This window comes from Nannospalax galili, unplaced genomic scaffold, assembly GCF_000622305.1.
Source record: "Nannospalax galili isolate Female #2095 unplaced genomic scaffold, S.galili_v1.0 scaffold68, whole genome shotgun sequence".
Classification (NCBI taxonomy): Eukaryota; Metazoa; Chordata; class Mammalia; order Rodentia; family Spalacidae; genus Nannospalax; species Nannospalax galili.
Window position 1 is genome coordinate 818355 of NW_008358189.1, and position 14968 is coordinate 833322.

General features: G+C 52.6%; 1 protein-coding gene across 3 annotated transcripts; it reads left to right on the top strand.

The window, feature by feature from the left end:
- The first annotated feature begins 1952 nt into the window (after positions 1-1952).
- Tex22 (testis expressed 22) lies at positions 1953-13539 on the top strand. 3 transcript variants are annotated; one of them, XM_008856382.3, is made up of 4 exons: positions 1953-2269; positions 2625-2819; positions 11893-12018; positions 12120-13539. In XM_008856382.3, the coding sequence occupies exons 1-4, from the start codon at positions 2144-2146 to the stop codon at positions 12279-12281; spliced, it is 609 nt and encodes a 202-aa protein (XP_008854604.1). In that variant the 5' UTR covers positions 1953-2143; the 3' UTR covers positions 12282-13539. The 3 variants fall into 3 exon arrangements, with proteins under 3 accessions (XP_008854604.1, XP_008854605.1, XP_029413708.1); XM_008856383.3 differs by lacking the exons at positions 11893-12018; positions 12120-13539 and adding an exon at positions 4275-5036; XM_029557848.1 differs by lacking the exons at positions 11893-12018; positions 12120-13539 and adding an exon at positions 3003-3461.
- The last annotated feature ends 1429 nt before the right edge of the window (positions 13540-14968 follow it).

The following is a 14968-nucleotide window of genomic DNA, read 5'->3' on the forward strand; positions in this document are numbered from 1 at the left end:
ACCTGTGTAGGCTTTCCCTACAGATCTTGGTCAGTCCAAGCCAAGCTCCTTGGAGCCACCTGGGTTGCATTCTTGGTGGCAGCCCCACCCTCCACGACCTTCCCACCTAGCAGGAGAGGAGTGTGCTAGCCTGAAGCCAGGGTCATCCATCTGACTGAATCTCCCCGCAGCAGACCCATGGGTGGCTGGGGGGGGCGGGTTGTTTCTGATTCAGTCTTAATTCTCCCAACAAGCCTCTCTCCCTGCAGAGTCCATAGGAAGAGTACACCTAGTGCCTGCCCCCCTTGGAAGCTGTGGCCCTTACAGGGACCCTGGCGGTCCACCGAGAGCTCTAAGCCTAGTGTCCTCTTGAGATTGAGAACTGTGCACATCTGTGCTCAGAAGACGACCAAGAGTGGGGCAGGCTGTTTGATGAATCCTCCTTTCCTGGGGTGATTGGGGGCCTGTTTTTCCCTTGATTTACCTGCTTCCCGCATGCCCAGTTGGTAAATGGGGCCTATTTCTCCAGGGTGAGGGCCCAGGCACTAGCATTGGAACCTGGGTTGGACCCCCCCAGATACTGGCCTCAGTGGCAGTCTGTGAACAGGATGCCCTGCAGAGGCTCTCCCAGGGAGACCTTGCTGAACTATACCATGAAAAGGGCCTGGGGTGAGGTGTCAGGCCACTGTGACCTTCGTAGCCTAAGAGCCTGACTTACGTACCTCTAGTTTCTTCCCAAAAGTCACCATTGGTAAAATAGATTGGGCCACTTTTCTAGCCTTGAGGCCATAGGTGGCTGAGGCTCATCCTGTGGGCAGCCCCTTTCCAGGAGACCTCAGCCTCTGCACATGTTCCCCTGACTGGCGCCAGAGCTCTGACCTTGCACACAAGGGAGAGGAGCCTCTGTCCAGCAGCTGACCCTGGGCCCAGTCAGGACAGCCTAGCACTGAGCACCATGCACGCACTACCACAGCCGGCTCTGCCAGGTGCAGACCTGGGCAGCAGTCATTCCTTCTGTGCCTCAGTTTCTCCATTGGTTAAAGAGGGACGGTCCCATTTCCCTTGCCTACCTCATAGAGCTATAATGAGGACTGATGGATGGAAAAGCACTTTGTCCCCTCTAAGGACAACTAGACGCCAAAGCCACCTGACAGCCAGTGCAGTGGCCAGGACAGTGGAGTGTGTCCTTCCCATGGGCCTCAGCCCCAAGGCATCACCTTAGACCAACACCTGGACTCAACACGCCAGGCTCCTCTTAGATCTCGCCACACAGCCTGTGAGGGAGTAAACTCTACCCTCATCCCCGCCAGCTGGGGGGTTGGTCCCTGCCCCTACCCTCCGCATGTAGCCCATTGTCCTGTATCAGTACCAGAGCTGGCAGGGCCGAGGGGAACCTGGGTGACTGTCAGGGCTTACCTGCCATTCCCTGCAGGCCTCATTCCAGAGCGGAAGACGGCCTCTAGCCTCCGTCCGGAATGAATTCCAAGAAAACGTCCGGGCATTCTTCCGGCCCCCCCCCCATGCCGTCCACTGTCCTGTCCTGGAGGCCCAGCGGGGCTGTTGGCCGTGTGCTGTGCGTTGCTGGTTTTTAATGGGAAGTAGGACTCATGTAAATAGCTTTTCCGGGAGCAGATGCTGATCTGTCCCATGTGACCATGTGGACGATTTCAAGGTGCTGAAGCGACACTAATAAACCGACCGCACTCCGGCCGCCCACTGTTGTGCTTTCTTGTGTATTGGGGCGCTCAGGCTGGGAGTGCTGCCCCCCCCCCCCGCTAGGCCGGAAGCGGAAGTGGGTGGGGTGTGCAGTGCGGAGACTTCTGGTTCGGGCTCCGCCCCCCGCCCCCCCCTGTTTGTCGTTCTTGTGGTGTGGGGGCCCCAGGGTGGGGGCGCCTCCCCCCCCCCCCCGCTAGGCCGGAAGCGGAAGTGGGTGGGATGTGCAGTGCGGAGACTTCTGGTTCGGGCTCCGCCCTTCGCAGAGGTGCGTCTGCCCCTCCAGATCAGATTCCACCCTTGGCACCCGGCGGAGCTCATCCCGCTCAGACCTCACGGCCCGCACCCTGCACACCCCGCTGAGCCCGGGCACACTACCCCAGACCGCCCTGCTGACCCCCACCTCGCTCCACCATCCTCGGCGGCCTTTGAGCTGCCCAGCCTGGATCCCATGGGTCCTCCCAGCCCTTCCCGCCACTCCAGTGTCGGGCCAGCTCCCTTGAGTCGATCTTACGGGGCCTTTCCGGGTCTCCCTGAACCCTCCCCTGACCTCACTGGGAGAGGTCCTCCCGCGTGGGTGCGTGAGGGTGACTCCTGCATCCTCGACACCCCCCACCCCCCCCCGCAACTGTCTCCTCGGCGAAGACCAGGGAGAGGGTTGGAAATGAGAGCTCGGGGCTTGGCCTTGGGCGTGTAGGAGGGAGGAGGTCACAGGCGGGAGGTGGACTGCGGGCAGGAGCCCAGTCGGGAGAAGGCTGGCCAGGGACAGCAGGGGTAGGGAAGAGCGGGGTGGGGTGCTGCTGTCCCTGGGGAGTCCTTGATGTGCAGTATTTGCCAGTGCGGGATTGTCTGTGGGTAAGAGTGGTCACTGACTAGAAAGTGGCCAAAGCAGAGCCTGCCGGTGCCCGGCGCCCTTCCCGCCCCTTCCCCAGAGCCCTAGAAGCCTGGACTGCAGTCTGTTGGGGGTAGAGATGGACAACAGGCAGCAGCGTCCCCAGAGGAAGATGCTGCAGTGGCAGGTCACTCAAGAGCCAGGGCAGCAGTCTTTCCCAGATGGGCCTTCAGCAACCTCAGTCCAGCCAGACACTGAGAGCAACCCTTGGAAGGATCTGCAGACCCAGGACTGGGTAAGCAAGCATTAGGCCTTGCTGGAAACCCAGGCTTTGAGGTGGGATGGTGGGGAGAAGGGGCCTCTGGGACCAGAGGGGGAAACTGAATGAGCGACAGAAACATGCAGCTGGGGTTGGGGCCTCTCTCTGACCACTGGCTGGCTTCTTGCACCCCTTGCCCTCTCTGGTGGACCCGTGCAGGGGTCACCTGAAACCAAGAAGAGGATGGCAGACACCCATTTCAGCCCTCCCCAGGGTTCCCTTCCCCTGGCCAAGTGGATGTCACTACCCGGGAGGAAGAATGAGGTCCCTACAGCAGGGGCTGTGTCCTCCCCTCTGGACAGATGTCAGTCACCACTGAAATGTGCATAGCAGCTGTGTCTATGACAACCTCAACAGGAAGCAAACCCTGACCAGCTGCCACTGGACAGCAAGCAATGAGCTGTGTTCAGCCCAGTGGGGAGAGGAGCAGGTGCAACTGTGCAGACCCCAGGGTGTTCCCTGAGCAGAGGAAGTCACACCATCTGTGCGTAGTTCCACTCAGGGAGGATTCAAAGCCAGACCACATGGGTCAAGCTTATGACAGGACTAGTGCATGAAGGGCTCTTTGGTGCTGGTAGTTCTGGGTGCTGGTCCTGTAACCAGCCCCTTGAGCCGGGCACTGGGATGTTTGTCTACATGTGTACCTGTTGAGATCAACAGTGGCAGGTAAAGAAGTGGGCTGCCAATCTGGATGTGGTGACTCATGCTTCTAATCCCAGCACTCGAAGAAGTCTAGGCAGTACTGTTGTAACTTCAAGGCCAGACTGGGCTGCATAACAAGACCCTACCTCAAAACCTAACAACAAAACAGAGAGCAAGCTCTCAGAGCTATCTGTGTGGGCTCTCAAGTGTTTGTAACCTCCTAGGCATGTCCTCCAGTGCTTCGAGGTCCCTACAAAGGTCCCAAGTGCTAGGACTTCCGCAGTCCCAACCAACAGACCCTCAGCTTTCATGAGGCCAACAACTCATGCTGGGCATAGACTGTCAAAACACTAGTGTCATCTGCCATGGGTGAGGGGTGCTCAGGACAAGGAACAGATGCATGGCTTCCATCCTAGTCAGTTAGTGGGAAAGAACCATGGAGCCTTGTGTCTGAAGGGTCAGGGTAAGGGAGTGCATACTGGTCCCACTCCAGGCTCCTGGCTGGGGACAGAGAGTCACTTCAGTGTCTACTCTGGTTCCCTTCAGAAGTGGCTCCTATGCACCTCTTCCCTTCACAGTTCTCCAGTTGTGCTAGTGGCCTTGAGGGTTGCCCAGGCTGCCCTCCTAACCTTGTCCTGTGTGGACTCTTTCTTCCCACTCTCCGTGGATGCCTCCTTGGTGTGGAAGATTCTTCCTCTGGATCTTTCCTAGGCTGACCCTATCTGCAGTGTCACCTCCCCCAGAGCTCCTAGCCTGGCTAACAGATATCTGTTGTCCCTCCCTTCCCAGCTTGAGCCCCAGAGTCAGCTTCTCTGCTGCTTATTTGAGGCCTACAGTGCCACATGTGGTGCCATCATGTCCTCGCAGAACACTGACTATGGACTGATGCAAGGGCTGGAGATAACCTCCCCAGCAAAGGGTCCCCAGGCATCCAGCTCAGCCACAGCAAAACACTCCCTGACAATCTGGCCAGGATGGCCACAGAGTGTTGTGAACACTGAAGAGGAGCAGGCAGGCGCTTAGGGTGACCACTGACTGCACCACAGAGGACACCCTCCTCTTAACCTCATCTTCTCTTGAAACTTTGACTAACCAACCAAGGAGCACCAAACAGGCAAAGTCAACCACACATGGAGACCCTGTGACTGTCCTGGTCTTTCCAGAAAAATCTGGAACATTACACAGTTTAGAAGTCAGCCTCTGTAAGTACAACAACAAACTGGGAGTCAGCAAGGGAAGACAGTCCTCACATTTCATGACAGCAGTAAAACTTAGGAAAAGTGCAAAACCTATTTGAGGTGAACTAAAACACCCCTCCAAGAATGACAAAGACCTGAACGGTGGGGGAGAAGAGTTGTGTTCCTAGAGAGCAAAGTCGCCAGGGCTGAGGGGACTCCAAGGCATTTCATGGCTCATCACATCACTGTAAAAATGCTGCCTGCTTCATAGTGCAAGGCTGTGCTGGCCATACTAGAGAGATGCAGACTGGCACAGAAAGAATATGAAAATAGAAGAAAAGTGATCACTATTGGCAATAATATGCTGTCTACACACAAGCCAGTTTATTTATTTTACTTAATTTTTTTGTTTTTGTTTTGAGATGGTCTCCCTGGAGAACCAGCTGGTCTGGAGCTTGCTCTATAGACCAGGCTAGCCTCAATCTCACAGAGACCCACCTGTTTCTGCCTCCTGGGTGCTGGAGTTAAAGGTGTGCCACCATGTCTGGTTTACACAAGCCAATTTAAAACTAAAAGAGGAAGAAGGTTGGTTACATGACCACAGCAACTTACTACTTTCAATACACTGAAAATAACCAACCAGATAATGCCATGAATAGGGTCCCCATTCACTTGAGCAACTGATTTTTTTTTTTTTTTTTTTTTTTTTTTTTTTTTTGTCTTTTTGAGACAGGGTCTCCCTGTAGCCCCAGCTGTCCTGGAACTCACTATGTAGACCAGGCTGGCCTCGAACTCACAGAGATCCGCCTGCCTCTGCCTCCCAAGTGCTGGGATTAAAGGGACTTGCCACCATGCCTGGCTCCCTATTTTTAATTTTTAAATTTATTTTTTGTGTATGAGCGTTTTGCTCACATATGTAACTGCACTACATGCATGCAATGCCCACAGAGGCCAGAAGAGGGTGTTGGATCCTCTGAAACTGGAGTTATGGACAATTTTTAGTTGCTATGTGGGTGCTGGGAATTGAGCCAAGATCCTCTCCAAGAGCAGCCAGTGCTCCTAACCATTGAGCCACCTCTCCAACCCCCATTTTATTTTTTTATGTGTATATGTTTGTGCTTGTCTGTATGTGCACCACATGTGCCACATACATGCAGCTGTACCTGGAGAGGTAGAGTCGTCTCTCCAGCCCCTGTTGAACGCCTTATATGAGGCACAAAGTTTCGCCAGATAACATGGAGGTGTGTGGACATGTACCATACTATTGGATGGACATATATAATGTTTTCAACCTGCCAGTTTTCCCCAAAAATTATTCAGTTGTTTTCCCTTTTTTGGGTGGGGAGGGTATTTATTTGGTTTGGGATTTTTGAAACAAGATCTCATGTAACAGCCCAGGGTGGCTTCTAACTTGCTGTATAGCCAAGGATGACCTTGACCTCTTGATCTTCCTGCCTCCACCTCTTGAGCTCTGAGAGTCTGAGTATGTGTCACCATGCCTGCAGGCCATGTATTTGGGAGCTGTTTTGTGGGGTGGCTGTGGCTTGGACTCTAGAGGTTATGGTCAAGGTTTCAGTCAGCCAGTCATCTGAAGGTGGGGGGAGGCCGGAAGCCGCTGCTACAGCGGTTCCCTGTAAGTGAGCAAGTCAGTGCTAGATGGGAGAGAGGGTTGCAGACCCTTACCACAGGGAGCTGTCTGGGTGGGGAACTCCCCTGGGCAGTTGAGCAGCTGCACAAAGGCAGGCAACCAGGCACTTAACTTCCCCCAGTGAGTGAGTGGAGAGGGCTGCAAGTGGTTTTTTATGATCTAGCCTGGGCGGCACACGCCATCATATCTTTTTATTTACACTGGTCATTCCTACTTAATGTTAGGAGTTGGGGGAGGGGCACAGGAACGTGACTGCGGATGGGAAGAGTCACTGGGTACCATCTCTATCGAAGCAGGGCAAATGAAAGGATCCTCCCCGTCGTGGTGCAGCTTAGGAGCCCCTGGACACAACAGTTACCCATTCTGAATATGCAAATGTAAGCACTATGTTGCTAATATATTCATTAACATATAATTTGAAAAACAAAGACTTTAAATTTGAAAAACCATGCAACAAATTTTTTAAAACAAGTAAAGCTAGGTTTTGCTCTAAACTCAGGCACCAAGGAAAAAATTGTGTGGGATTGCGAAAGTTGGGTAAATTGTACCCACAAAAATCTAGGATAAAAGCTCAGAAGTTGACCCTGAATAAATCTCGGGGTTTGATTTGTGCTTATTGTGGACTTACAAACTCACGGTAAACAGTTTTCAACAAATGATAGTGGGGTGATTGTCGATTTACAGCCCCACCTCAGAGCGCATACGTGTGCACACACACCAAACATAAACCACAGAAAACTCCTGAAGGATATGTATTTAGAATCCCAGGGAAGCCGTGGTTTTCTTAGCACAGACTTAAAAGTCCTTGGGGGAAAGCCCAACAGATTTCTAGAGTATGACAGAGGCTGAGACAGACAAGCAGTCTAGAAGAAATGCTTATAGTATTTATATCATGGAAATACCAACCAGAATCTATGAAAAGATGATTTAAGATGGGAAAGCCAGCACAGTGACACCTACTTGTCATCTCAACCCTTGGGATACGGAGACAGGAGGATTATGAGTCCAAGACCAGTGTGAGCTACTTGCCAAGACCCTGTCTACAAAACAAAACATCAATGAAGAAACCTTTTTTCCCCAAACATTTATTATTTTTACTCCATGTGCATGAGTGTACTGCCTGCATGTATGTGACCGCACCCGTGTCATGCAATGCCACGGAGGTCAGAAGAGCAGATTCCCCTGGAACTGGAGTTAAGGACCGTTTGTAGCCACCATGTGGGTGCTGGGAATTGAACCCAGGTCCTCTGCAAGAGCAGTCAGTGCTCTTAACCGCTGAGCGGTCTCTGCAGCCCTGAGGAAACTTTTTTATTGTTGAATGGCGGCTGAGGGGTGTAACTCAGCAGCAGGTCATTGGCCTGCCATAAAATAAACAGGAAAAAGAAAGAAAAGCTTGTAGAGCCGGTGGGTGTTCAGTTCCCAAAGCAGCAGCTAACCTGAGCACTAAGCATGAATAAAGTGGTAAAAATGATGGTGATAGCTTTAGCTGGACCGACGAGCAGGCGAGGACAGAGTGACTGTCCCACTAATTTCTCAAAGAACCTATTTGTAATCATTGTCTACTTTTTTTTTTAATTTGAGGTAGGGTCTTACTATGTAGCCCTGACTGGCCTGGAACTCACAGAGATCACCTGCCTCTGCCTTCCATGTGCTGGAATTAAAGGCATGTGCCACCATGCCTGGACTCATTTACTCTTTTTTCCTTTAATTTACTAACCTTTCATAATCCTTTTGTATTTTTATTTATTTATTTTGTCTTTTTTTGGGGGGGGGGTCTTTTTGAGACATGGTCTCCCTGTAGCCCAGGCTGGCCTTGAACTCACAGAGATCCGCCTGCCTCTGCCTGGGATTAAAGTGGTGTGTCACCACACCCGGCTTATTTTGTCTTTTGAGACGTGGTCTCCCTGTAGCCTCAGCTAGCCTGGAACTCAATATGTAGTGTCGTCCACCCCCCGCCCGCACTGCCCCCCCCCCCCCCCTAAAGGTGTGTGCCACCACCCCTAGCTGCTCCGCTTTTTTTTTTTTTGAGGTAATAGTTGAATTAACTATCCTTTCCCATTGAGCTTCCATTTTCCATTCCTCTCAGAGTTGAGTAAGTGCATCAGGTCGGTGGCTCTCTGGAGCCTGGCTTTTCTGTTGCAGCTCTTCTGCCACCCATGGGCCCCACGCAGGCCTCCCCTGTCTGTCTGTCTCTTGTCTGTTTCCTGGGTCCTTGGTTTTCTATTTCTGTATTTACTCCCAGAGTATATCAGTCATCAACTTCCTCCAAAAGGATTCACAGGATGTTGAAGTTTTCGAGACTTTAAAGACTCAGAAATCTTTGCACACTTCTATGATGCTTTTGGTTAGATAATTTGGTTAGAGAATTTTCTTGCAGGCCTTCTAAGGCACCTCCCGCCTTCCTCCAGTACCGCCGTCTAACACCCTAGGCCACACGGGCTTCTGATTCTTTGTGCGTGCTCTGGTTTTGTGTGTGTTGCTGGGAACTGAACCCAGGACCTTGTGCATGCTAGACAGGTATGTTATGCCTAAGCAACCGCTCCCCCCAGCCCCATGCTGGTTTTATCTTGGAACGCTTTTTAAGATCTCTTTCCTCTTGTCTATGTTCTGCACTGTCACCACAATGCACCATGATGTGGCTCTTCCTCTCCACTCAATCTGGAGCCTTTTACCCTCATCTCTGGACAGCTTTTGTTCACGTGTCTGTGCATGTTTGTGTATGTACATGTTCATTTTCTCTGTTTCCCTCCTTTTATTAGGTGGAAGTTGGTCACACAGGAATGATTGTCTTTCTCATGATTTCCTAGTTTTTATGACTTTGCTGTGGTTCTCTTTGTTTTCGGTCCTGTTACTAGACCATGATAGATGCCGTGTAATGAGCATCTCCAAATGAACTTCTGTTTTCCACTTCTGGGTCTGAAGTGGGTGGGTTGCATGTCTTGTGTGAGCCCCTCACTATGAGAGGTCTGCTGTTCTTGAGATTGCTGCCACAAACATGAGGCCCATTGTTCTACGTGGTCCATATAGAGCACATGTGCCCTCAGCCAGTGCTGTAAGCAGGACAGAAGGTCCTCCCTCAGGAAGCACTGTGACAGCACAGTGTTAAAGGGGAGATGGACAGTCTCACTACTATGCAAAGAATAGAGTCAAGAATAGGAACAAGTCTGGACCAGCCTCCCACTGAGTTTTCATCCCACCAAGTCACACTTCTCATGTCCAGGGTCCTCCTTGCCCTCTCGATGACCCTTCCCCACATGCTGTCGTCCTTGTCCTCTGGATAGTCCTTCTCTACATGCTGCTGGTTTTGTTTCTTGCATTGCATGCATCCTGCATTGGAAGGGAGGGCCACAGTGACGATGGAGGCCTGGGATCTCTCTCTTGTTTCTTGGCCTCCTGACTGGCGGTTCTATTCTGTTTTGACCTCTGGGCTTCATCAGTACACACTGGTGACCTTGAGTATCTGGGTGTTCTGATGGGCTCCATTAGCAGCTGGCTTTGCTGTGATACACTTGGTTGGGTATCAGGCTGCTGTGCCTTTGCAACCTGCTTTCAGGGGCTACAGGCCTCTGCTCTTTAACAGAAAGGAACTCTAGACTAGGCCAGGAGGAGGTAGAGTAGACCAGGCTTCAGGGAGGAGGGGCTGGGGGTTTGCACACACACACACACACACACACACACACACCTTTTTCTGATTTAAGCATCAGGAATTTATTGTCTCACAGTTCTGGGATCCAGAGATCTAAAAAGAGAAGGTGTCAGAAATGCTGATGTTGCCCTCAGTCTGTGCCGCCATAGCAAACTGCCATAGTTTAGGTGGTATGTAAAGACTTCTTTTTTTTTAATATTTATTTTTATTTTATGTGTATGAGTGTATTGCCTGCATGTATGTGAGTGCACCTGTGTCGTGCAATGCCACGGAGGTCAGAAGAGGGCTGAGTCATCTCTCCAGCCCCAAGACACTTCTTTTTAAAGACTGGCAGTTCAAGCCCAAGGTCCAGGTGGACTCAGGTCTAGAGAGGGCTTGCTTCCCAGGTCATGGACATTGCCCTTCAGCTTTGTCCTCATGGGGAAGGGATGACTGAGCTCTTGGGGGCACCTTTCTGAAGTACTAACTCCATCTGTGAGGGCACCACCCTCAGGACCTCCTCACTTCCCAAAGGCTTTCCTGGTCCCAGCTATGGAGAAGAGGACTTTGGCCTGTAAATTCAGTGGGGCACACATCCTGCCTCTGAGGACTGGGGGGAGGGGTGCAGGGCACTCTCTGGCTTGTAGACCAGTGTCTGCTTGTGTCTCTACATCTTCTCTCTGTGTGTCTTTGGGTCAAATATCCACTTTTTTTCTCATGTGTTTAACTACGTTTTGTGTGTTGGTGGAGGTGCTCGGATGAATCCTGGGTCTTGCATATGTGAAATGTGTGCTCTGTCCTTGAGGACATCCAGCACTTAATGCTTTCTAAATGCGGAGTTAGTGGTGTTGAATATATTCACATTGCTGTGAAATGGACTTGAAGATTTCCCACCTTCCCACAGTCTATGGCTGTCTCCATTAAGCATCTCCCTTTTCTTCCCCAGTGAGTTTGAGTTCCTGTTCCAGCAGGATCGTGTAGCTTGTGAAACATACTCTTTCACTGAGCAGGGTCCTCTGAATTCCCCCACATAGCAGCATGTGTCAAATGTCCTTCCCATTTAAGGCTGAATAATGGTCCATTGTCTAAGTGGATCCCTCCTTGATGGGCACTGGAATTACTTCCGTGTTTTGACTAAATGATGCTGTTGTGGGTGTGCAACACACCTTTCAGAGACCCAGTTTTCAGTTCTGGGTCTACACTCAGAAGTACCATTGGGTCATGTTCATTCTTTTATGATTTTTTTGAGGAAGGGGTTTTTCATTTGGAATTGCATCATCCCCTACTTGTGGCCTGGCACCCCTCCCTCCACAGCAGGGTGTGCCCCTAGGTGGGTCTTCCACAGACAGTGCACCAGGGCAGGGGGCAGCCTGGTACCACTTGAGGGTGGGTTTCCCTGCAAGCCAACATTCCTGCAAGTCACTTTCTCAGTCTCCATGGCTCTGATAATCACTCTCCTCAGCCCTTGACTGTTTTTTAAATTTGTTCTTAGGGCATTCATGAATGTTCATTTCCTCCTAAGTCTCTATGTCTTGCTTGCTTATTTATTTATTTTTATTTAATTAATTTAATGTTTGTCAGTGTTGGTAATGAACCCAGCCTTCAGGATCACTTTACTGGCGACTTAGGGAGGAAGGATGCTTGAGGTTGACCTTAGAGACGCACTTTTTGGGGGCACACAACAGGTTGAGGTGCTGTGCCTCCAGCCCAGCGCTTTGCCAGCACCAGCTGTAAGGCCTCCGCGGCCTCGGGGCAGACACACTGGGGCCGCATGGGGACCCCATAGGGTCCGTGAACGCGGAGCTAGGCGGGTGTCCCGCAGAGGGTTGCGTAATGGGGAGCTGCCGGCCCGCCTGCAGCTCGTACTGGAGCACTGAGAGGGCGTCAGGGTGGCGGTGCTGGAATGCAGCTGCGCGGGGGCCCTTGCCGGTGCTGGATCCCGTTCCGTCTCCGCAGGTGTGCGAGCCTCCGGGGCCCAGGCGCCTAGGCAGCTGCTGGAACGTCAGCATCGAGGAGCGCCGACGCCTGGCGATGCAGCGCGCAAGGGAGGGGCCAGGCGCCGGGGTCCCCTCCCAAGACCCGGTGCGCCGCGGGCCCGGATTCCACGCCCGCCCTGCCCCGCTCCCTCCCCGCCCTGCCCCGCTCCCTCCCCGCTCGGCCCCTGACACTGCAGTCCCCCGCAGGACATCACGCGGATGGTGGCCGAGCTGGCGTCGGAGGACGTGGTCAGGGACGTGCTCCTCCCTCACCGGCTCAGATCCTTCAATTCCAGCAATGCCTTCCAGGACTTCTTGACCCGGAGCGCACCCTTTTGGCAGAACGCGAATTTTGAGGCCCTGACCTAGAGGTCACCCCTCTCCTAAGAGCCCAGCTCCTAAGAGCGCAGCTAGTATCTGTGGTCCAGTGCCTTTCTTTGGGGGCGGGAAGTGGTGATGGTGGGGAGACGACCTCTGTGCCAAGCCCTCTTTGTGTCCCATGGGGTCAGGACCTATACACAGAAGAGGAACAGGCTGGGGCAGAGGTCTCAGGACTCAGGAGAGCTGCTCTTCCTGGGGCCCTGGCGGGGAGGTAGGGAAGAGAGTCAGAGAGCAGTCTTCTGAAAGAGCAACTGCACTGTGGACATAATGGTGTCCAGCACCTGTGGGCCCATAAGGAGACCCAACGGCACACAGGCCCTGGTTCATGACCCAATGCCTTGCTTGGGGCCCTCCAATGGCGGGACCATTTCACAACCACGTGAGACCCACAGGATCCTGCCTCAAGGCCTCTATGGGCACCTTTGACCTGGGATGGGGACAGTTTGATGGGGAAAGGAACCCAGTGAGGGGCTGGACAGAAGCAGGCTTCCAGGAGCAGGTGGTGACCCGGCTCATTCTGCACAGCAAATGAATGGGACAGGGCCTGGAAGGCAGTGTACATTATACAGAGCATCTGGGGCAGTATGAGGAATCCTGAACCCACAGCTAAGTCTACCCTTGTAGAGGTGTTGGGGGGCCTGCAGAAGGATTCTGGGCTGGGGTGATCACAGATGCCATACTTTGGGGACATCAACCTGGAGGGGAGGCAGGGTGGTATCCTGTCGGTGTGGGGCCAAACACCTTGGATTTCCAAGACCGGTAGGGGTGTTCCGGGCTTTTCCGTGAGTGTGGCGGGGTCCAAGGAGCTTTGAGTCAAAAGGAAATGATAGGTCCTAGGTTCCCGTGAGGGCAGGAGTCAGGCCTGTGCTCAGTTGGGCCTGACTAACCAGCTGGCTTGTGGTACTATACCAGCTGGTTCCTGTATGGAGCCCATTGCTAAGGCACAGACTTACCCTTGCTGGACATGGTGTCCCTGACCTGACTTGAATTCCATGCTCCTGCTTCCCTCCCTCCCTAAGACTCAGTGAAATACCTCCTCCTGATCACCCAGCTCTCTCCGGAGTCCCCCGAGTGTAATTCTTGTCCACCCTGTAGGACTCGTTTCTTGGATGGCAAGGGAAGGAGGAGGGCAGCACATGGAACTGCAAGGACAGGTAGTGGTCAGTCCCAAGGAGTGGGGTTTGGACAGGTCCTTGAGGCATATTGTGACCCCCCCTCCCCGTTCTCAGAGGCCCCTGAAGATGACCTGGAGGGTGGGATGCTCTGGGCTGAGCCCCATAGAAGTCAGGAAAACCGCACGATTCCTGTCAATGCAGGGGGAGTTAAGGTCAGCAGCCACTATAAAAGTGCCACGTGCTAGGTGTGTCTCAGCCCTGCGTGGCTTTAAAGGGCTTCATGGTTGTTTCATGTTTTGTTTTTTTGTTTTTTTGTTTTTTTTTAAGACAGGGTCTCTCTCTGTAGCCCTGGCTGACCTGGAACTCACTATGTAAACCAGGCTGGCCTTGAACTCAGAGATTCGCCAGCCTCTGCCTCCTGAGTGCTGGGACTAAAGGTGTGCGCCACCACATCCAGCAAAAGGACTTCATGTTATTTCACTTTCTTGCATGGCTGAAGGTTGACAGGATTCCTCCTGTTTTGTTCTTATCTGGGCACCTGCAACCTGATGGAGGGGTGCTGAGATGGTCGTCATCCCTTAGAATCTTCCCCACTACAGCAGCAGGCCAAGAAGTTGGGGCATCAGGGGCTGGGGTCCAGAGCTGGCCCTGGCCTACTGGCAACTTGTGGTAGTTAATGTAGTTGCAAGGTCAATGGGTTCAGCAGAGGAAGGAGTCTGGTTGCCCTGCTGTGACCATGCAGTTTCCAGGGTCTGCTGTAACTAATTGCCACAAGTGTTTTAAAAAAGCACAGATGTGCCGGGCGTGGTGGCGCACGCCTTTAATCCCAGCACTCGGGAGGCAGAGGCAGGCGGATCTCTGTGAGTTCAAGGCCAGCCTGGTCTACATAGTGAGTTCCAGGACAGCTGGTACTACAGGGAGACCCTGTCTCAAAAAGACCAAAAAAAAAAAAAGCACAGATGCAGTTTTGTAACAGTCCACAGTGGGTCTCACTAGAATTAGGACTGAGGTAGTCAGAGCTGCTCCCTCCTGAGGGTCCAGGAGCACCCTTGCCTTACCTTTCCCAACTGCCTGGGGCACCTTGGCAGCAGTTCTGGCCCTGCTGTACTCATCCCTCCTCCTGGTTCCCATAGTTAAGGACCCACCCTTGTGACGATTCTGGCCCTGCCTCCCCCATGTCCCCCACCCCCAGATGACTAGGGTAAACCCTGAGTTTTAAGGTTAGGCTAAGTTAGGAAACTTGACTTCCCTTGCTCCATCACCCAGCACATTCACAGGCTCCCAAGATGAGCACAATGCCTTCCCCAGGGTGCTGTTGGTCTCTAGTGGGCAGAGGGCCAGGTGCTGCCAAGGTCCTTCAGTGCATAGGACAGCGCTCCACAAACACAACTGACCCAGTGTCCACCATGCCCTCCTGGGCAAACCCGGGAACAGATTGGGGTACTGGGAGGCTCCGACACCTGTGCACCGCTACACAAGAAGTTACTCATTGGTTTCGCAAAAATAACAGCTCGCCATTAATAAAGGATAAAAAATCCATGTTTTGGTTACTAAAGTGAC

Coding starts and splice junctions, on each gene's coding strand:
- Tex22 (XM_008856382.3), top strand. CDS start 2,144: ATGGGTCCTCCCAGCCCTTCCCGCCACTCCAGTGTCGGGCCAGCTCCC. Junction 2,270..2,624: donor GGAGAGGTCCTCCCGCGTGG/GTGCGTGAGGGT, acceptor CCCCTTCCCCAG/AGCCCTAGAAGCCTGGACTG. Junction 2,820..11,892: donor ATCTGCAGACCCAGGACTGG/GTAAGCAAGCAT, acceptor CCGTCTCCGCAG/GTGTGCGAGCCTCCGGGGCC.